At 41.9% G+C, this 25,176-nt stretch overlaps 2 protein-coding genes across 2 annotated transcripts in view; both read right to left on the minus strand.

The window, feature by feature from the left end:
- Positions 1 to 25,176, minus strand: part of LOC124257304 (kin of IRRE-like protein 1) — a 295,543-nt gene that overhangs the window by 145,779 nt on the left and 124,588 nt on the right. The window contains exon 3 of the mRNA XM_046691339.1: positions 19,006 to 19,048. The gene's annotated coding sequence lies outside the window, so the exon portion shown is untranslated. The remainder of the gene's footprint in view (positions 1 to 19,005; positions 19,049 to 25,176) is intronic.
- LOC124257303 (mucin-1-like) lies at positions 11,662 to 23,554 on the minus strand. Its single transcript, XM_046691338.1, has 3 exons — positions 23,544 to 23,554; positions 19,006 to 19,048; positions 11,662 to 12,510 (listed from the first exon to the last, which is right to left on the minus strand). The coding sequence occupies exons 1-3, from the start codon at positions 23,552 to 23,554 to the stop codon at positions 11,662 to 11,664; spliced, it is 903 nt and encodes a 300-aa protein (XP_046547294.1).

Below are 25,176 nucleotides of genomic sequence, written 5' to 3' on the forward strand. Positions count from 1 at the left end.
ACATCGTGATGAAACTTGAAACAAGCTCAGTTTTTCACTAATCAGAAGGGTTGATCAGCTTGTGTGAGACAGTAATCCAGTACAGTATCTGACAGTGCCACAAAGGATTACAATACATGACCCACTGAATGATGGACTGGATGTATATTTACCATGCCTTCAGACTTTGTCATAAACACTTCTTACAATGTTAAAATATCTTTAAAGACATTTCTCAATGAATATAACATAGACCTGGGACAAAATGAACATCTGAAAGTGATAGTCACAAGTTTTTAGATAAATTTGTCTTTGTTACACCACGTGTTGGCCCTTACTGGACTCTACTAACAGCCCTGGTGTACAGTACCTGGTGTACAGTACCCCTTATACAGTACCTGGTGTAAAGTACCCAGGATACAGTACCCTGTATATAGTACCTGGTAAACAGTACCTGGTATACAGCACCTGGTGTAAAGTACCCAGGATACAGTACCCTGTATATAGTACCTGGTAAACAGTACCTGGTGAACAGTACCTGGTATACAGTATCTGGTATACAGTACATGGTGTACAGTATCTGGGTATACAGTACCTGATGTACAGTACCTGGTGTACAGTACCCAGGTATACAGTACAGTACCTGGTATAGTACCTGGTGTACAGTACCCCTGTATACAGTGATACAGTACCTGGTATACCTGGTAGCACCTGGTGGTATACAGTACCCATGGTGTACAGTATCTGGTATACAGTACCTGGTGTGTACAGTACCTGGTGTACAGCACCGGTGTACAGTACCCGGTGTACAGTACCCGAAATACAGTACCCTGTATATAGTACCTGGTATACAGTACCTGGTGTACAGTACCCTGTATACAGTATCCGGTATACAGTACATGGTGTACAGTATCTGGTATACAGTACCCTGTATATAGTACCTGGTATACAGTACCCAGTATACAGTACCCTGTATACAGTACCTGGTATGTATACAGTACCCTGTATATAGTACCTGGTATACAGTACCTGGTATACAGTACCGGATACATACAGTACCTGGGTGTACAGTACCCAGAATACCGTTACCTGCGGTGTACAGTACCCAGTATACAGTACCTGGTGTACAGTACCCAATGTACAGTGCATGTGTACAGTACCTGTGTACAGTACCCGGTATACAGTACCTGATGTATGGTACCTGGTGTACAGTACCTGGTGTTCAGTACCTGGTATACAGCACCTGGTGTACAATACCCAGAATACCGTATCTGGTGTACAGTACCTGGTATACAGTACCCTGTATACAGTACCTGGTGTACAGTACCCAGGAATACCGTACCTGGTGTACAGTACCCAGTATACAGTACCATGTGTACAGTACCCAATGTACAGTGCCTGTGTACAGTACCGGAATACAGTACCTAAAGTATGGTACCTGGTGTACAGTACCCAGTATACAGTACCTGGTGTACAACACTACAACAATACAGGGTGTACAGTACCTGGTATACAGTACCCAGTGTACAGTACCCGGTATACAGTACCCAGTGTACCAGTTCTTGGGATAGAACACGGACACCAGTACCTGGGATAGAACACAGACACTAGTACCTTGGATAGAACATGGACACCAGTACCTGGGATAGAACACGGACACCAGTACCTGGGATAGAACATGGACACCAGTACCTGGGATAGAACAACGGACACCAGTACCTGGGATAGAACAACGGACACCAGTGCTTGGTGAGACAGTAACAGCTTCATAGAAGGCTGAAGGGGAGACATCAAAGTGCCCAATTTACATTCCCATTAAAGTAATGTGAAATCCCTTTAGGAGAGATGATCATAGACATTTAATGAGCTGAGTGTGTGTGCTTGGCATGTTTTAACGACAGTATATTTGTGGTTCAAAACACTTGCATACAAAGAGTCCATCATGTTTTCTCATTTATCTGTGTGTGGCCAATTAGTCCCAGGTCAGCCTCCTGATGATGAAGGTGGTACTGAACATGGAGGACATGCTGTCCAGTGCCTGGAGTGGGCCTCCCCCTCCTCCCAGTGATGTTGTTGGACATGTGTTCTCTCTCTCCCTCCCCTTACTATGTTTCCTCCCCATTTCTTCCAGAAGGATATAATGTGTACAACACAAGATGTGTGAATTTCTGAAAACACTGAGAACACTTACTTCACGGCTAAGTTATTTCTAATGTGCTTCCCGACCATCATAAAGAAGTCAGATAAGGTCTCCAGTGCCACAACAGCTGGTTTGTGAAACTTCCACTGGCCTTCTCCCATGTCATCACCAGAATGTGATGCTGGAGAGGTGGCATCAACAGTCACCCACAGAGGGAAGTGATGCTGGGGAGGTGGCATCAAACAGTCACCCACAGAGGGAAGTGATGCTGGAGAGGTGGCATCAAACAGTCACCCACAGAGGGAAGTGATGCTGGGAGGTGGCATCAAACAGTCACCCACAGAGGGAACACATAACAACCGAATGGATTGACTGTGACATACTTCTCCATTTCACTGATGTCTCTACATTGGTTGCCTGTCAAATTCCGGATTGAATTCAAAATTCTATGTATCACTTTCAAAGCTCTACATGGACAAACACCTGAATACCTCTCCAGTCTTCTGTGTCAGTACATTCCAACCCGACCATTACGATCCCACAATCACCAGCTACTTGTCATTCCTAAAGTTCGACTCTCAACCTATGGGAAAAGATCATTCCAACACGCAGCCGCCAGTCTCTGGAACAACTTGCCCACTCACATCAAGAATGCTGAATCTTTGGACACATTTAAATCGTCTCTAAAAACCCACTTTTTTCGTCTTGCCTATTACTAGACTTTCTGTGTTCAATTGTCTGTCTGTAAATAGTTTTAACTATTTTCTTTTCTCCTATAGTATTGTAGCGCCATGAGCGGGTATCAGTACCTGGATGTAGCGCTATATAAATATGCACATTATTATTATTATTATTATTTCCTCTTCAGTCGATGATCTTTTTTGGGTTTGTATCAAACACACAGACTATTTGTCAAACTTGGACTATCTTATGTATTAGTCTTTTATATCATCACTTGTCCCAGATGTACATCACTCCCTGAATCAGCTGTACATCACTCCATGAACCAGCTGTAAATCACTCCTTCCACTCCACAACCTGTGTCAACTAATGTTAATTAATACAGAGTGAGACAAACAACCAGGTGTCTCTATATGACAGCATTACACACAGAGTCCTTAGAGTCTGCTGATCTAGACTTGTCTAGAATTACTATACATCAATGGTCTTAGTCTTTAGTACAGCCTTAGAGTAAGGCTACAGGCATCACTATTGGTCATGGCTTTATGATGATACCCCATGTATCAGCTGCTGTAACTCTCCCCTCTACACAGATGGACATGGTCATTGACCCGGGAAGCAATTGCTGACAATGCCATGCCATGCAGTGTCTGCGATGAGCACTGTCAGGGGCCCAGACCATGCCCCCTCCACACAACACTACATCAATAACCAACATGCAGCACCACTAATGAAACAGAAAACATTTCAGTTTTAATTTCTGCAAATGGACTATGTCCAATGATCCGTGGAGTGTGTGCCATTGCTTGATGTGACCTCATGCTGGTATTGTTTCTAGTGTGAGCCAGCTAGACAGAGGTGGCACAGGAGACAAGGCAATGATAAAAAGCACTAATGCAGACCTTCACCAGTCTGATACAGCAAACACTGGGCTAATAAGCGACAAGGCAGGACCATGTGATTGTCCCTATCAGCACCCCAGGACAATAGTTAACACTGTCTTTGACTGTGAGATGGCATTCACTCAAGGTCATGGGGCTAAATTAATCATGTGTTTGATATAGTTCTGGACAATTTAATTAGTATGGGTTGTGGTGGCCCATGGCGAGGCAGCTGTAACTCACCAAGCTACAGAGGAAAGAGACAACCCTGTCAGGAATATGTCACACAGACTTTAAGCACCAAACATCATCCAACGCTGACCACATGACTCACAGTACATGACAATACTTGACACTGACCACATGACTCACACTTGTCATCATGTGACTACAAGACTCACATGACACCACATGACTCACACTTGTCATCATGTGACTACAGGACTCACATGACACCATGTGACTCACACAGTCATGACATCACAGGATGACACTGAAGACATGACACCACGTGACTCACACAGTCATGACATCACAGGATCACACTGAAGACATGACACCTCGTGACTCACACAGTCATGACATCACAGGATCACACTGAAGACATGACACCACGTGACTCACACAGTCATGACATCACAGGATCACACTGAAGACATGACACCACAGGAATCCCACTGATCACACAAGATGTAGGATACAAATTTCACCCCCAGGTTGTCATCTTCATAAAGAAACTGTATTAGAATGTTTTGTAAGCATGATGTCATAATCAAATAGCAACACTAATCTCTGACTGAAGTTATCTAGCATAGATTTACACCAAGGCATAGGTGTCATCCATCACAGGGGGCACATGGAACTGTGTCATCCATCACTCGGGGGCACATGGAACTGTGTCATCCATCACAGGGGGCACATGGAACTGTGTCATCCATCACACGGGGCACATGGAACTGTGTCATCCATCACTCGGGGCACATGGAACTGTGTCATCCATCACAGGGGGCACATGGAACTGTGTCATCCATCACATGGGGCACATGGAACTGTGTCAACCATCACAGGGGGCACATGGAACTGTGTCATCCATCACAGGGAGCACATGTAACTGTGTCATACATCACAGGGAGCACATGGAACTGTGTCAACCATCACACGGGGCACATGGAACTGTGTCAACCATCACAGGGGGCACATGGAACTGTGTCATCCATCACAGGGGGCACATGGAACTGTGTCATCCATCACAGGGGGCACATGGAACTGTGTCATCCATCACAGGGGGCACATGGAACTGTGTCATCCATCACAGGGGGCACATGGAACTGTGTCATCCATCACACGGGGCACATGGAACTGTGTCATCCATCACAGGGGGCACATGGAACTGTGTCATCCATCACACGGGGCACATGGAACTGTGTCAACCATCACAGGGGGCACATGGAACTGTGTCAACCATCACACGGGGCACATGGAACTGACATCCATCACAGGGGGCACATGGAACTGTGTCAACCATCAAACGGGGCACATGGAATGTAATGCACCTATCTCAAGAACAGCATGGACTCCAAATCAGACATTCACAGTCACTGTAACAAGACTTACACCAGCTTAAGGAAATGATTTTATCTGTTTTATACTCTGGAAAAACACACTAACTGGTGTGTCGTTAGACTAATGCTTAGTCTCTGAATATATATAAGTTTGATAGTAACAAACACACCCATTTTAATTAAAAAGGAGCCCCGGGGAGACCAGAGATTCAGAACCTGAGGAAATCTAGACTTGCTTTATTTAGGGCTTTAGCACTGCAGAGAGGGCTTAGCAATAGAGAAAATAATGTGGTTCAGGGACTGTGAGACAGACTAGTGTGTCCTGTTCCCATCCCTCAACCAGTAGTCAAGGAGCTTATGGGATTCCGTGAAAGTTTTTTGATGAAAGCAAATCATATATTCTGTTGTGTTTATATGTTAAAGGAGTTTAAAAAAATGTTTGGTTCCAATCCGAATATTAATGCGAAAGCTATATTTAGCTCAAAATCCAAGATGGCCACCAAAATTTAACCGGAAACTGAAAAAGTTGCAAAAACCCGGAACAGAACAATGGTTTTAACATCAAATACCATGCATATTTGGTTAAGGAATATATTTCTCATATCCTGTAAGTCACCAGATTGTTTTAGGTTGCTTTTAGTCTTAAATTTACATAAAAGAGTTATTTTTAGCTCTAAAAGTGATAATGATGAATAAAACCCCATTTCTGCACAAAGCATATTTTATATAGAATTAGTACAATATGAAAAAGGAATGTACTTCTTACCCTGTTTATGAACTATAGATGAGGTCTTTACTTGAAACTGCGATCCAGAAATATACTCTTCAAAGTAAGAAACGCATAAGCCATTTTCAGAAGAATTCCTTGCGTTAGTTTAAGAGCAATTATTTCATGCAATCCCAATGGTAAAAAGGTGAAATTCAAACGTCTATAGACAAAGCCTTTACTGTTGTGTTTCTGTTTACTTGAGTCCACAAGATGGCGTTAAAGTACTTTGTATGGCCACCATTGGCAGCAATTACTGCTCGGCACCGTCTCGGCAACTGGAAAAGTTGACGAAGTAGCTCTTAACATCGTAGGCGACTTCAATTTCCATTTTGACAACAAGGATAACCATGACACTAAACGAATACTTAATCTTCTTGAAGTCCACAACTGTGTACAACTTGTGTCAGAGGCAAGCCACAGAGGTGGACACACTCTGGACTGGATAGTTAACCATGCTTCAGACGCATGTGTCAGTTGTGTATCTGTATAGGATCTACATCTCTCTGATCATTTCCATATCTTTGTGAGCTTGGACATGCGCTCCCTGGATAAGGATACTTTTAAAGACAATTTGCTAAACTCAGACCTTATACTTGAGCCACAATATGATGTTGAAAGTCTCGTTCTGCTATACAATAAAGTTCTATCTGAGCTGCTAGACAACCATGCACCAGTGAAGGACAGAGTCATACCAGTCACTAAAACATCTGCTTGGGACTTCACACCTGAAGTTCGACAAGATAAAAGAGACAAGAGGAAAGCAGAATGCAGATGGAAAAAATGTTTCCTGGAGATTCATCACCAAATGTATATTTCAGCCAGAAATCACTCAACAACGGTCATCAGCCAAATCAACATCTCAATTCTAAGATTGAAGTCAACGAGTCAAGTCCAAAGTTGCTGTTCAAACTTTTGTTCAGTATCTTGGGTAAACACTGGGAATCGTCACTTCCGACATCTGATGACAATGAAGCAACAGCACAGACATTTTCGGAATATTTCTACAAAAAGATCTAAGACATTCATGACAAAATTTCGTCTTCTATGGCTGTGGCTGAAGCTGATTTTCCTCCAAAAATGTTTGATGGCATGCCTCTTACTCATATTGATAGTTTCACTGACACTAAAGTTACTAAACTACTGAAATCTGCAAAAAGAACAACTTGTTCACTTGATCCGATTCCAACTGACCTTCTATATGACTGTCTCGACGTACTTCTTTTACCACTCTTCTACTTCATCTGGTTATGTCATCACGTGTACTCAAGTCAGCTCTAGTTAGGCCACATGTGAAGAAATCAAGCCTTGATTCTGCGGATCCAAAAAACTACAGGCCTGTTTCAAACTTAGCATTTATATCCAAGCTCATTGAACGTGCAGTCTCCAGTCGTCTCATGGGACACCTTTCCTGGCATAACCTCTATGAGGTGTTCCAATCAGCCTACAGAGCACACCACAGCACATAGACGGCTCTGCTGAAGATCCTGAATGACCTATGATGTGGTATTGACACAGTACAAGTGGCCCTGCTCACATTACTTGACCTAAGCAGTGCCTTTGACACGATAGATCACCAGAGACTCCTCAAAAGATTTGATACAGAACTTTGAATAAAGGATTCAGCTTTATCATGGTTGGCACCTTATCTACAGGACAGGACTCAAACTGTTGTTATTGGTGAGTCTATGTCAACCGCATCTAGGCTTGAGTCCAGAGTCCCTCGAGTATCCGTGCTTGGTCCGATCTTCTTCACCCTCTATACTGTTCCACTTGGCTCTATTGTAGCAGACCACAACCTTGACCACTTAGAACTACGAAGATGACACGCAGCTGTGGAAGTTATTTCAACCAAACACAGAGTCATCTAGAGCGTCTCTCCGTCAGACATCAGACTGTTGCCAGAAGATATGCATGGATGTCATCAAATGCCTTGAAATTAAATAAAGAGAAAACAGAGTCCATTCTTCTGGGACAGGCTGAATAACTCAAGCAATGTGACAATACTAGTGCGTCTGTCTGTGGAGCAACCATTCCACTTTCTTCCACTGTCAAGGATCTGGGTGTTGTCATCGATCAAGATCTCAGTATGACAGAACACGTCAAGTATGTTACTAAAACTTGCTACTTCCATCTTCGCCAATATCAGTAAGGCCAGACCGTTCTTACCAAAGATGCCTCCAAAACTCTCTGCCTCAGCCTAGTCACTCCCATATGGACTACTGTAAGCGGCCTTTTGGCTGGATCTCCATCTTGTGTCACTGGCCAACTCCATTGCATACAGAATTTAGCTGCTCGCATTACCTCCCAGATCTCCAGAAAACAGCACATCACCCCAACTCTAAAGGACCTCCATTGGCTGCCCGTGAAACACAGAATCTTTTTCAACTCCTCTGTCTCGCATACAAGTGCATGACTAACATCGCTCCAGTCTACCTCTCAGATCTTCAGGCTTATGCACCATCTAGATCTCTGAGATCAGGGAATCAGCACCTTCTTGTTATCCCCAAAGTCAAACAAGCTAAATATGGAGACCCCACCTTCTCCTATGCTGCTGATAAAAAAAGGATTTCTCCCCTACATTTATTTGTATATATTTTTTTTCAAAGATTATAACTATTTTAGAATGATCCGATCCGATGACTTCAAAATTATTTCAAGGGATTTAATTGAGAGAGTGTGAAGCAGAAATAATGTTTTCTCCCCATCATTTAATTATATTCTTATCTATTTTCAAAGAACTCTGCTTTTAGAAGAAAATTTTTAAACCTATTAATAAGAATTGGATAACGCATAATTTGATATTGACCAACTACATTTTGAAATTAGGACTGCTTCCTTACTGACAGTCTCATCAAACAGAAATAGACATCTCTTTTTAGTTTTTTTTAGTTTCATACATACATAACTGTTCTTTCATTTTTATCAATAGCTGGATTTACATTGATTTGATAAACTGAAGCAATAATATACTTACAAAATGCACAAAACCTACATCTGCTTAAATTTGTCTGATAGCTGCCATTTTGAGATAGGGAGTGTTCATTATTTGCATTTTGTTTTAATTAAAAAACTTCTTTTTTTTTAAATAAAATATTTCATGAAATGGAGAACACACTTGGATAAAGTTAATAACCTTAAACTTTAAATATTCAACTCGCCCACTATGACCTTCTGACCTTTTAGCAACCTTTTCCACAACCATTTTGTACAGTGCTCAAAAGTACTATTTGCACCATATTTCAACTTGGAACCAAACTTTTTATTTAACTACGATGTCTGATGAATACAAATAACACAATGTCTTGCTTTCATCACAAAACTTCCACAGGACTTGAAAACTGTACCCATCCTACCACACTACAGCACCTGCTCTGTGTTGTCTCCCCATGGGCTCTGTGGACAATCGTGCAGCTAGGTTCCTGAAAGGTAAGTCCTTCCTGCTATCACACAACACTTCATGAAGCCATGGCCACATGGCGTAGCCCTGATTTAATAAAATAGAAATGTATTAACATGACTTTCCATAACAAATTTCATTAATTTATTTGTCATAAGTAGTAACTCTCCCACTAATTGCATAACAGCGGTATTTGTCCATCAGCGTCCCCAGTTCAGCCAGGTCAGCCAGGGTCAATTACTTCCTGTGTTAACAAGGCCATGTGACGTGAGCCTGGCCACCCACAAACCCTCACACACAGACAACAATTGCATTACACCCTTGTAGTAACAGAACATTTACCACTGAGGAGGCTGGCTGTTGGATCAGACACATAATTAATTGTAGTCGGTAGAAACGTTGTATACTCCTTCTCTGGGACATTACTTGATCCTCTCCATACATACGACAACCCAACACACAGACAGGTCATGACATCCCAACACACACACAAGCCATGACATCCCAATACACACAAGCCATGACATCCCAACACAATCATACAGGTCATGACATCCCAAGACACACACACGGCCATGACATCCAAACACACACACAAGCCATGACATCCCAACACACACAGGCCATGACATCCCAACACACACAGGCCATGACATCCCAACTTACACACAGGCCATGACATCCCAACACACACAGGCCATCACATCCATACACACACAGGCCATCACATCCATACACACACACAGGCCATGACATCCCAACATACACACAAGCCATGACATCCCAACACAATCATACAGGTCATGACATCCCAAGACACACACACGGCCATGACATCCAAACACACACACAAGCCATGACATCCCAACACACACAGGCCATGACATCCCAACACACACAGGCCATGACATCCCAACTTACACACAGGCCATGACATCCCAACACACACAGGCCATCACATCCATACACACACAGGCCATCACATCCATACACACACACAGGCCATGACATCCCAACATACACACAGGCCATGGCATCCCAACACACACACAGGCCATCACATCCCAACACACACACAGGCCATCACATCCCAACACACACATAGGCCATGACATCCAAACACACACAGGCCATGACATCCCAAGACACACACAGGCCATGACATCCAAACACACACTCAGGCCATGACATCCCAACACACACACAGGCCATGACATCCCAACACACACACAGGCCATGACATCCAAACACACACTCAGGCCATGACATCCCAACACACACACAGGCCATGACATCCCAACATACACACAGGCCATGACATCCCAACACACTCAGAGGCCATGACATCCCAACATACACACAGGCCATGACATCCCAACATACACACAGGCCATGACATCCCAACACACACACAGGCCATGACATCCCAACACACACACAGGCCATGACATCCCAACATACACACAGGCCATCAAATTACAATGAGACTATCTCAGTATCACTGCGACATCCTATTGACTAATGTACTGGACAATTTAAGATAAGTGAATGTATACCCCACAAAGCATCCCTAACAGCACTGCAACACTAAAGTATGTTAAATCCATGCACTGGCTCACATTCCTCTGCACACAGAGAGGTACAATTCCTTGGCCTGTGTCACAATAATCACTGCCACATTCAGGAAAATCAGATGACATTCCTACCACAACAACAAAAATCTGGGTAGAAATCAGTCATGTCAGTCCACATCAATGTGAAATATGGAAATTAAGAAACACACATAGCAGTGTGTCATGAGCCTTCTGATCTCCACTGTGGTAAGGGAAACTTCATTGTTATTGATCTTGCTTGTATTTCAACTGCCGCCTTACAAGATTGTACTGATATTTCTGTGATGCTTCATAAGCAGTAACCAGTTGGCAATTTAATAACTTGTAAATGGTAAAAACAGCAAAACTATGAAAGAAAATAGATAATATGCCAACTGAGTACAATCATTGTATATAACAGAATCTCTTTACACATTATATAATCATGACTGGCTGAAGAGGATAAGAAAGACTTATATAGAAAAGTGATTTCAGATATTGTGTAATTTACTCATTTCAGATTTTATCCTGATATATTTATTGTGTAGAATACATGAAATACTCTTTCCTCAGGTTTTCCATGTTAGTCCTGCATAGAAAAACATTGGAACTCATTTCATGATGTCAGCATCAAGCTTCAACAGCAAGCTTCTGTGATTGTTAACAAGCACGGTCCCTGGTGATCTGGTGTGGTACCTGGAGATCTGGTGTGGTTCCTGGTGATTGGTGTGGCCCCTGGTGATTGGTCAGGTCCCTGGTGATCTGGTGTGGTCCCTGGTGACCTGGTGTGGTCCCTGGAGATTGGTCGGGTCCCTTCTGATCTGGTGTGGTCCCTTGTGACCTGCTGATCTGGTGTGGTCCCTTGTGATCTGGTGTGGTCCCTGGTGACCTGCTGATCTGGTGTGGTCCCTGGTGATCTGGTGTGGTCCCTGGTGATCTGGTGTGGTCCCTGGTGACCTGGTGATCTGGTGTGGTCCCTGGTGACCTGGTGATCTGGTGTGGTCCGTGGTAATCTGGTGTTGTCCGTGGTGATCTGGTGTGGTCCCTGGTGACTTGGTGATCTGGTGTGGTCCGTGGTGATCTGGTGTGGTCCGTGGTAATCTGGTGTGGTCCGAGGTGATCTGGTGTGGTCCCTTGTGATCTGGTATGGTCCCTGGTGATCTGGTGTGGTCCCTTGTGATCTGGTGTGGTCCCTGGTGATCTGGTGTGGTCCCTGGTGACCTGGTGATCTGGTGTGGTCCGTGGTGATCTGGTGTGGTCCGTGGTAATCTGGTGTGGTCCGTGGTGATCTGGTGTGGTCCGTGGTGATCTGGTATGGTCCGTGGTGATCTGGTGTTGTCCGTGGTGATCTGGTGTGGTCCCTGGTGACCTGGTGATCTGGTGTGGTTCGTGGTAATCTGGTGTGGTCCGAGGTGATCTGGTGTGGTCCCTTGTGATCTGGTTTGGTCCCTGGTGATCTGGTGTGGTCCCTGGTGATCTAGTGTGGTCCCTGGTGATCTGGTGCTTTTGCTGTGTGTATACACAACCCTATGTCTTACATTGCTGGGCAGGTTTGTAATTATCTTTCCCCTGAGTAACTAAACACAAATACAATAAATAGTGTTTGATATCAGACCACATGAAACTGATGACTTGAGTTGATAGACTCTACAACCATGTGGCTGGAGTTGCTGGGGGCCATAACTACCAGTAATGGTGAATTACGTGCCTGAACCAAACAGTTGTCTGTGATCTGAATTGGTGCGAAACAATCTGACAAACATATTGATTATGACCATATTTTAGTTTGATAACTAAACACAGAGACCATATATCGGTACGTGGTCTCTGCTAAACAGTATGAACCATCAAAAGTAGATTTAGCTATTCTGTGTAGGTGACACATTGCCCCTGAAATAAGGGACAACATATGACCGAAAACTCTAATGGGGCATTCTAGACAGGAACTGATCACCGCTATATCTTCAAATGTCAATCAGTTTCTACAATTATAAATAGTAACAATAAACAGCTACTATTGTTTGAACCAAAATGCTGGAGAACTGGGTGACATACAGATAAAATTGCAGTCTCAAAACTCATAACATCTGGAGTATTGTTTAACAATTTTGACAGTGGGGGCATTCAAGCAAGAAGTTGTAAAGTTTCAACCGAAGTGAAAGAAATCCACTGGAATGTATCAGAAGGAAAGTATTTCCATTGACAAGTGAGGTACTTACACCTGTACAGCAGCAGCAACAACAGCAGCAGTAGCAGCAACCTCCCACACCAATATTTCACATTGTCATATAAGGCTATAACAGCATGAAATACGAATCCAAATGTAGTTTTACGCCTTGTCAATTTCCATAAGCAATATACAGCATGACAGACTACAAGCAGCCTTACACATCCCGCTAGGCTGCAGCATGATCAGTGTTAACACTCACAACTGATGCTGCCTGCCTCTTGGAGTGGCCACAGGCACCAGTTTACAAATGATAGCCACTGGCAAGGATTAAAGGCTTGGTATGGAGCATTTTAATTGGGGTGTAATATGAGATTAGTCGTAGTGATCTTCACCATGCCCATATACATCACCGAAGGGTACGTGGGCATCACCCTCATGTGTGGAGGACTGGGGTAGGGTGTGTGTGGAGGAGGTGGAGGTGGTTGTGCATTGGGGACAGGGTAAAATTTCAAGCAGAGGCAGGGGTGTGGAGTAAGGTCACAGTAAGGGGCACAGGGCTGGTGAGTACAGGGGGGTGGAGGTCACAGTAAGGAACATAGGACTGGTGAGTACAGGGAGATGGAGGTCACAGTAAGGGGCACAGGGCTGGTGAGTACAGGGGGGTGGAGGTCACAGTAAGGGACTCAGGACTGGTGAGTACAGGGGGGTGGAGGTCACAGTAAGGAACATAGGACTGGTGAGTACAGGGGGGTGGAGGTCACAGTAAGGGGCATAGGACTGGTGAGTACAGTGGTGTGGAGGTCACAGTGAGGGACACAGGACTGGTGAGTACAGGGGGTGGAGGTCACAGTAAGGGGCATGGACTGGTGAGTACAGTGGTGTGGAGGTCACAGTGAGGGACACAGGACTGGTGAGTACAGGGGGTGGAGGTCACAGTGAGGGACACAGGACTGGTGAGTACAGGGGGTGGAGGTCACAGTGAGGAACATAGGACTGGTGAGTACAGGGGGTGGAGGTCACAGTGAGGGACACAGGACTGGTGAGTACAGGGGGTGGAGGTCACAGTGAGGGACACAGGACTGGTGAGTACAGGGGGGTGGAGGTCACAGTAAGGGGCATAGGACTGGTGAGTACAGTGGTGTGGAGGTCACAGTGAGGGACACAGGACTGGTGAGTACAGGGGGTGGAGGTCACAGTAAGGGGCATAGGCTGGTGAGTACAGGGGGTGGAGGTCACAGTGAGGGACACAGGACTGGTGAGTACAGGGGGGTGGAGGTCACAGTAAGGGGCATAGGACTGGTGAGTACAGTGGTGTGGAGGTCACAGTGAGGGACACAGGACTGGTGAGTACAGGGGGTGGAGGTCACAGTAAGGGGCATGGACTGGTGAGTACAGTGGTGTGGAGGTCACAGTGAGGGACACAGGACTGGTGAGTACAGGGGGTGGAGGTCACAGTGGTGGAGTAGGGTTGGGGAATGGAGGAACACGGTTGAGTGTGGTGGTGTAGGGTTGGGGAATGGAGGAACATGGTTGAGTGTGGTGGAGTAGGGTTGGGGAATGGAGGAATACAGTTGAGTGTGGTGGTGTAGGGTTGGGGAATGGAGGAACATGGTTGAGTGTGGTGGAGTAGGGTTGGGGAATGGAGGAATACAGTTGAGTGTGGTAGAGTAGGGTTGGGGAATGGAGGAACACAGTTGAGTGTGGTGGTGTAGGGTTGGGGAATGGAGGAATACAGTTGGGTGTGGTGGTTTAAGGTTGGGGAATAGAGGAACAAATCTTACATTAGTTTAACAAGGGAGAGAGACATGTCACTTGAGTGATGTAAATAGAGACTGATGTATTATGCCTTCTGTCATCCTGCATCCAGCTGATGGTCACATCACCACGGGGCCATCCAGCTGACAGTCGCATCACGGGCCCATCCCGCTCACTGGCAATATGTAGATTTTAGTGGCATTGTTGATCACCCTGTAACTACCTGGCAGGACGTGAACACTTTATCCTGATGTGATTGTTACACGTAATTAAAGCTGTATGATTGGCTAGGCTCACCTCAGTCAGGCGATATGCTACAAACACAACATGGCGTATTATAATAATCCCCTTGGCCAGTCAATACAGGTTGATATTGGCGTCCTTGTTCTACTTTTGATCACACAGGCAATTCTCATTCTGGATAGGATATCAATGAGACTAATATCTTAGAGCTTCATGTGTATTACTACATCTCTATATAAAATCATTCAACATTCACTGTTGGGGTGAAAAGCGTCTATTTCCACACATCAGACAAGCAATGTATACTGGCAATAATGAATAAGTCAAGAAGTACATAAGTGCACCAAAAAACACTTCTGACATTTACAGTTACAATGAGCTGCAAACGTTGTCCTCCAAGAAGGAAACAGATGTTTATCTAGATGAGTCAGTAGGTAGCCACCCCTGCCCTGTACCCAGATCAGCCTGATGCCCCCAGGTGTAGCAGCAGGAGGGGTAGTCTGTCTCACAGTCCCTGAACAACATTATTTTCCCTACTGCCTAGCCCTCTCTGCAGTGCTAAAGCCCTAAATAAAGCAAGTCTAGATTTCCTCAGGTTCAGGAATCTCTGGTCTCCCTAGGGCTCCTTTTCAATATAAATGGGCTTGTTTGTTACTATCCAAATTATATATATTCAGAGACTAAGCCTTAGTCTACAGGAGGGGCTGAAGGGCTAGCTTGCACATAATGAGGTGGGCACTGCTGTACCCCCTGCTGAGCTGATGTCATCATCCCCATCACACACTACAATACATCATCGGCCTCAATACATCTACTCAGCATCCACTTAAAAAATAGTCAAAAAAAGAATCCTGCAATTAACTTGTAGACAGTGTCTGTGACTTAATACCAAACAAAAAACTGCTTCACTATTTTCAAGGCTTGGTGTCACTTTTTACAGATCAGCAGTAAGATCAAAAGGCTTAAATCTGAATGATTGTAAGCCAGCAAGTGAGGCTGTGTAACAGTCAATAGTAGACCTGCTCCCTCATGCACTTCCCTTGAGAGTATCAAATCTAGTGTAGTTTTTACCCTTATACTCACATTAGCTCTAAGGGTAATTACTTAAGGAAGTGCTACAGTGTCTCACCTACTTGTGTACATGGAAACTTTGTGTGAGAGAGACCCTTGCTGGGTCTTATGCTTTATATGGTATATCAGTGCTAAACGAAAATATTAAAGTTGATATACACAAGGTTAACAATAGTTCCTGCCTACCGAAAAATGAGAACGCTAAGTTCAGCCATGCTGAGGTTGGTGTTATCATGCATAACCTCTGTATTATAGCCCAGCCATACACGCTGGCAGCAAGGAAGGCTGTCACTACCAGCACACTGTCTGCAGGATCTACTGATCCACATGGAAAGGTATGGGTAAACCTCAGATTCCTGCTGTCTGATGTCATACCCCAGCTGCCCTGCTCAGCACAAACACAGTGTTAATCTCATTGGTTGGAGAAAATCAGAACTGGCTTGCTTTTCTTGAACAGAGCAATTGTAGAGACAGCAAGCTCCATGCCATTGTGACAGAATACAATATGGATGTACCTTGACTAAATCCCTTGACAGAATACGATATGGATGTACCTTGACTAAATCCCTTGACAGAATACGATATGGATGTACCTTGACTAAATCCCTTGACAGAATATGACATGGATGTACCTTGACTAAATCCCTTGATAGAATACGATATGGATGTACCTTGACTAAATCCCTTGACAAAATACGATATGGATGTACCTTGACTAAATCCCTTGACAGAATACGATATGGATGTACCTTGACTAAATCCCTTGACAGAATATGACATGGATGTACCTTGACTAAATCCCTTGATAGAATACGATATGGATGTACCTTGACTAAATCCCTTGACAAAATACGATATGGATGTACCTTGACTAAATCCCTTGACAGAATACGATATGGATGTACCTTGACTAAATCCCTTGACAGAATACGATATGGATGTACCTTGACTAAATCCCTTGACAGAATATGACATGGATGTACCTTGACTAAATCCCTTGATAGAATACGATATGGATGTACCTTGACTAAATCCCTTGACAAAATACGATATGGATGTACCTTGACTAAATCCCTTGACAGAATATGACATGGATGTACCTTGACTAAATCCCTTGACAGAATACGATATGGATGTACCTTGACTAAATCCCTTGACAGAATATGACATAGATGTACCTTGACTAAATCCCTTGACAGAATACGATATGGATGTACCTTGACTAAATCCCTTGACAGAATATGACATAGATGTACCTTGACTAAATCCCTTGACAGAATATGACATAGATGTACCTTGACTAAATCCCTTGACAGAATATGATATGGATGTACCTTGACTAAATCCCTTGACAGAATATGACATAGATGTACCTTGACTAAATCCCTTGACAGAATATGATACGGATGTACCTTGACTAAATCCCTTGACAGAATACGATATGGATGTACCTTGACTAAATCCCTTGACAGAATACGATATGGATGTACCTTGACTAAATCCCTTGACAGAATATGATATGGATGTACCTTGACTAAATCCCTTGACAGAATACGATATGGATGTACCTTGACTAAATCCCTTAACAGAATACGATATGGATGTACCTTGACTAAATCCCTTGACAGAATACGATATGGATGTACCTTGACTAAATCCCTTGACAGAATATGACATAGATGTACCTTGACTAAATCCCTTGACAGAATATGACATAGATGTACCTTGACTAAATCCCTTGACAGAATATGATATGGATGTACCTTGACTAAATCCCTTGACAGAATATGACATGGATGTACCTTGACTAAATCCCTTGACAGAATACGATATGGATGTACCTTGACTAAATCCCTTGATAGAATATGATATGGATGTACCTTGACTAAATCCCTTGACAGAATATGACATGGATGTACCTTGACTAAATCCCTTGATAGAATACAACATGGATGTGAAGTATATGTTCAAGACAATAACACCATATTGGATTCTTTCTGCAGGAGAATTGGGATAAGACAAGAATGTATACTTAGTCCAATTCTGTTTTTGGTTTTCATCAGTAAACATCTGATATAAATTTATGAAAACTGTAATGAGGGCATGCACAACTTACTTAACTTTTTCTACTCCTTTTACCTGATGATATGGTTTTGTTCTAGAGCATAATACCTGGGCTTCAAAGGCAAATAAATGAAGTACAGTACTTTTGTAATCAAAGGAAATTAAAAATACATAGAAACAAGTAAACAAAATAGATGGAAATTATCAAAATGGTTCAACAAATTTGACAAACTTCAGATTTAAGATAATACAAATATTTGGGAGTACACTTTACAAATCGACTAACTTCATCAGTCCAAGGTCTAAAAGACACATCGTAAGCAAAAAATATTTTGACTGGTATTTAAGAAAACATCAAATTCCCTAGAAATATTGTTTTCACACTTTTCACAAATTTCATAAAAGAATAAATAAAGAATTCCTTCTATTTGAATCCACAATTAAATAAATTTAACATCCTCAAATCAACTTGTAAAAAGTATCCTGCACTATACCGGTATATCATGCCATGAACCTCTGATCCTCTGCAATGTAGATGTGATATTATCTATGATATATTTCATCCTACTGGATCTACTGCTATTACATACTTGCACTATGTCCATTTGACCTTTACACTACAGGAAATAAACACTCACCATAAACTTTTTTGGGGGGATTTCACAAAGAAGAAACAGACAAATGTCCAACACTGTACTCACCTCATAAGCTGCATACTTTGTGAGGTCTGGGGATTTTCTGAACCTGAATGAAAGAAAGAGACAAATTTAACAAATTGCTAATACAAATTTTGTAACCATCAAGATCTCATCATTTTATAATTAATTGGTAAACATTTGGTGACTGGTGACTGTGAACTTGTATTCCATTTCAATCTCCATATAGAATGCTTTTAAAGTCCATTTCCACTATGGCAAGGATCTAGTCTTTTTTCTGTGTCTATCTGTCACAAGTAGATACATCACTGTCCCTTATTATCCAATAATAACTTGATAATCATATATCATTCTCACCACCCTGTATTACAGATTCTCTTCAGTGATGCACAAAATCACATTTCCAAATACAGCATACAGTTGATATCAAAGCCAGTAATAGCGTGTGATCTTTCAACCATGACCTCCTCAAATCCCCGACAGAGCCATCTAGCAGCAATCAATCACAACTGTCCAATGACCCATCACTGCCGCAATATTTATTGAAATCGACAAGACTAGCCGCCACAACTACAAAGGTGTATTTCAGAGAGAATTGCATTTTCCCATCAATTATAGCAAACTTCTTTCTTCCGTGCATTTTGATGTGACAAGTGTTATATTGACTACAGAATCTAAACTAATATTGACCATTTGACATGTTCCGTACATAAAACAAGTCTCTTTCTCCATGTTAAAAACTTAATTGTGACAGGATTATATCTTTATTTAGAACAAGAGATAAAATTTCCTGGAATAATTGAGTCTATTACTTGGATTATGTTGTCAAAAATCTCCTAAGATACGCACTTTTTGCATTCATTTTTACATTAGACAGTTTTTGGGTCCACCATTACACACCATCTGAGACAGATTTGCAGATAAATGTCACATGCTGTTTTTTCTATACTTTTTAAATGTCCAGATGAAGATTTGCACATTGATAGTGTCAAATGACTCCTTACACTTTGAAAAAACTTCACATAAATAAAAATCAGTGAAACCAGAACATATTCTTTTGCATATTCAGATACACTTTTTGCTGATAAAGATATATACTGCCATGATAATGCCATGGTATTGAATATTTATCTCGCCTGCAAAGCACCAGCTATTCCAGCTGTGCCAATGGTGCCTGTATGGGCCTATAACACATATGCTTTAGTTGTTCAGGCAATAATGATCAGTTGTACCCCAGTATATCACCTGTGTAGGAAAGCACCATGCCTTGGTTGAAGGGAATTAGGTGAATGGAAACCAGTTTTCACAAATTTCCTGATAACCTGCAATTATGAGGTTATAATATTGTCTCTTCCAGAACTATCACATTATATCAAGAATAATAAGCAATTATTAATAGGCAAGTATAGATTGATTGTGTGTTGTTTCTATACCACTCATTACAGGTATAAGTGGCAGTCTGGAAATGGTCAAATCTGGACGAGGGCCCAATTTCCAAATGCTATGGTAGCGACTGTAAGTGTATGTTACAGGGTAGGAGGTACAACAGTCATGGCCCTACAATAGCTTTCTGAAATGGGGCCCAGACAATGAGATGATGACAAGCAGTAATCTAACAACTGGGATATGATGCCATGTGTCAACAGTCACTGTAACCAGTGTTTACAGAGATGGGGAATGCTTCTGCAGACTAGGACAGACATGGCTTTCGTTTGAGGGTGACTGAAAACTGGGTGGAGACATGAATGATTAAATGATCATGACTGGACCTTACATCTTGATGAATGTTGACAGGGGAGACAACTGAAAACTGACAAGGATGATATACCACCAATCATTTCCCTGAGGTGACACCATGGTTGGTTTACAGTTACCTCACTGGCAGCCATAGGGCTGTATACCACTTTGTAGAGTAGTTGTTCTCTGGACTGACTGGTAAAGGTTACTATTCAGGTACTATTTGATCACATGTAACACTATCCCAGGATGCTACAGGTCCCAATGTGGAGGACACCAAGTAAAACAAGAGCATGAACCTGTGGCCAAGGAAATGAAACACTCACTCAGGGATGGATTTGTTTCAAAATAAATGGATTGGATATGAAAATATGATTAATTGATGAAATTTGAATCTAAATAGTTTTGTGAATATTTAATATTGATCTTATTAAGTAAATCCTAAAATTATTTTTTCATAATTGTGCACATAATCTTCTAACTCATCTAATAGCAACATTTCAAACTTAAAATTATATATTTATGATTTAACATTAGACTCCAATAGAGTTGGCACAATTAAAGTACATGAGGCAGTATGAGAGGATGAAGTGTGAGTCACAGCGTGTAACGCTAACTATATCTAACACACATGGCCTGCAGTTATGTTGGATGCCAGGCACATTTCACTTTCCACATCATATTTTAGGAACATTGAGTTTCTGCCACAAGATAAACTATATACAACTACAGCATGTGATTACATTGAACCTCCTCTATAAGTGTTCAGTAGCAGCACATGGAGAATCCTGGGGAAAGGTGCTTTAAGGGGGCCGCCATTAACATGTAATATGGAAGGTGATACACGATAATGCCAGGTTAATCAAACGGTATGTGCAATGAGGGCAGAGTTGTCTGAAGGGGATATTATTTAAACTGTCATTACAAGTCAAACATTATTTCCACAACATCAAATACTAATATGACGAAACAGTGGAGCTGATGGAGTCCGAAGGAGAAACTTCGTACGAAGTGATCACTGTGATTTCTTTAAAAAATGTGATTGGTTTCTTCAATCTGAAAAGCTGATTTCTTAATGAAGAAGGCATGATTTAATCTGAAATCTGAATCCAATCCTTCTGTCCAACCAAAATATCAAGCTTAGAGTCTGCTGGTATGCAATCATATGCTGTAAAATAAAAAGGATTTTCAGTTCCATACCAAATCCATGTCACATTTATGGCTGACCATCTTTTCATAAAGGTGGCTGGAAGATCATTAAAGCTGTTCACAATTTGAATTTGTACCTACTGTTCTTAAAAATGTATTGTTGTATTTTGCATTTGAGCATGAACAGATATTATGGCTACACATCACATTAATCTTGCAGATTTCTTTAGCTTTTGATTTCCTTGAAGATTCTTAAATGTTTTCGACATTTGTTACTAGAAAAAGCAACTAGGTGTTAGCTGCTGCTATACAGGTATCACTGGCCTCTCTAAGTAGCATGAGTTAACCATGGCCTATCTGGCATCTATCCTCCAGCAGACTTACATCAAGATATCACTTATTTCCCTAGATGTAGTCTGTCATACAAACCCCAAGAAAGATATACCCAATGTAACCCATGCAAGTCTAGAATGTGTGGTAAGTCTAGATTACCACAGCATCATGGATCAGGCTGAAAAGAGGAAAGGCTCTGGGCTCCTTTTCATTATATTTGATTTTTATTTAAAAACCTTTTTTCTGCAAAATATATTCATTTTAGAGACTAGCAGTTACTCTGCTCTGGATGCAAAAACTATATGTACAATACGCTGGTTTGTGAGAGAGCTAGTTCAACATTAAGTGTGATGCAATATACGGAATATCATTGTTTATGTGAAGTCTGCGAGACAGGTGACCACTGGCCATGTGCACTTTGCAGGCGTTCATTTCCTGTATACATTTGCATAATAAATTGTTGCTTGTAATAACATCTACGTTATGAAAGGGTTCCTCTTATCTTCATAGATAGATTTTATTGTAGAATTGTGAAGCCATGAGGATACTTAGCAAACTGTGTGAAAACGACCAGTAGCAATCTGTATGCAAGTCTGATTAGTTCTACTGATAAAACTATCCAGGGTTTAAAGCCATCTGAAGTCAGACAAGGCATAGTCTGGTGGTCTAGATCACATACTTTGTGTACCCCCTGACAAGTGTAATGAATGCCATTAAGAAAGTTGTCAAATGTAACATATTTTCATAAACATAGATTCTATAATACAGTTTTGAGGCCATGAGGATACTTAGTAAACTGTGGTATACAGCAAGCAATAATCCCCATGTAAGTCTGACTTATTCCACTGATAAAACCATGGGGTTGAACTTAGCACATGTTGAAAGCCTACCTGGATGTTTCTGTAATACCTGTGGAACTCATTACAAGTGCCATAACTTTACTTCTCAAGACATAAATGTTTGTCTCACATTTTTTAAACAGCAACATCTCCATGGAATCCCTTTTTGTCTGTGAAAACCAACAGACTATAACAATATCCTACACATGGATACATCACAAACCCATTTGTCCTCTAAAGTGCAGATATGTCTTCAATATTTGTTGTAAAACTACAACAGATCATTACAACAACTACAAACCCAACTGAAATTGAAGAAATTGAATCAACTGTCATAAAAGAAATTAATTTGATCCTGACTTTTATTAAAACTGAATGTCCCCAAGCTGTGACAGTACCTGAAATCAATTTAAACAGCAAGGGAATACTGTTATATCTACTCTCCTCTACACAGCATACACTAGATTCATCTCTTCTCAACCTCAGCGGTTTTTCTATTAAAGGAAAACCTCCTGCTGGACTTACTTCGCACCCATATAGAACCTCTTGTAGCACAACACCTGGGGAACAGCTGATCATCTCCAGGCCTTTAACACAGCCAAGTCTAAGATCACGCTAATTTAGCATTAAGTCATTCTGTAATACACTGATCTTTACATGAAACCGACCTACTGTGGCTAAATCAGTCCTGGTACAAGGGATGTTGTAAAAACCAGGCCGGAAGGATGCACCAACCATCAGGTCCCCATACTCAGGGTAATGGTCTCTGTTTGTAGAAAAGATGGAGGGATTACAGGCTTCACAGAGTACTTCACAAATCAATGGGCTCAAACATACCTTTGAGACACCAATCAATGCATCAGGATATTGTAAGACACTCAGGTGTATATATGTGGGCACAATGAGACACTGATCTATATATCTGGGCACAATGGGACACTGGTGTATATATCTGGGCTCATTGAGACACTGGTGTATATATCTATATATCTAGGCACAATGAGACACTGATCTATATATCTGGGCTCATTGAGACACTGGTGTATATATCTATATATCTAGGCACAATGAGACACTGATCTATAAATCTGGGCTCATTGAGACACTGGTGTATATATCTGGGCACAATGGGACACTGGTCTATATATCTATATGTCTGGGCACATTGAGACACTGGTGTATATATTTACATATCTAGGCACAGTGAGACACTGATCTATATATCTGGGCACAATGAGACACTGATCTATATATATCTGGGCTCATTGAGACACTGATGTATATATCTGGGCTCATTGAGACACTGGTGTATATATCTATATATCTAGGCACAATGAGACACTGATCTATATATCTGGGCTCATTGAGACACTGGTGTATATATCTGGGCACAATGGGACACTGGTGTATATATCTGGCACAATGAGACACTGATCTATATATCTGGGCACAATGAGACACTGGTCTATATATCTATATGTCTGGGCACAATGGGACACTGGTGTATATATCTATATATCTAGGCACAATGAGACACTGATCTATATATATCTGGGCACAATGAGACACTGATCTATATATATCTAGGCACAATGAGACACTGATTTATAAACATGGGCACAATGAGACACTGGTGTGTACATCTATATATCTGGGCACAATGAGACACTGATCTACATATCCAGGCACAATGAGACACTGATCTATATATATCTAGGCACAATGAGGCACTGATCTATATATCTAGGCACAATGAGACACTGATTTATATACATGGGCACAATGGGACACTGGTGTGTATATCTACATATCTGGGCACAATGAGGCACTGATCTACATATCTAGGCACAATGAGACACTGATCTACATATCTAGGCACAATGAGGCACTGATCTATATATATCTAGGCACAATGAGGCACTGATCTATATATATCTAGGCACAATGAGGCACTGATCTATAAATCTAGGCACAATGAGACACTGATTTATATACATGGGCACAATGGGACACTGGTGTGTATATCTATATATCTAGGCACAATGAGACACTGATCTATATATCTAGGCACAATGAGACACTGATCTATATATCTAGGCACAATGAGACACTGATTTATATATCTGGCACAATGGGACACTGGTGTGTATATCTATAT

The sequence above is a fragment of the Haliotis rubra genome, unplaced genomic scaffold, assembly GCF_003918875.1.
Source record: "Haliotis rubra isolate DU_JTF1 unplaced genomic scaffold, ASM391887v1 Scf657, whole genome shotgun sequence".
In the NCBI taxonomy this organism is placed as follows: Eukaryota; Metazoa; Mollusca; class Gastropoda; order Lepetellida; family Haliotidae; genus Haliotis; species Haliotis rubra.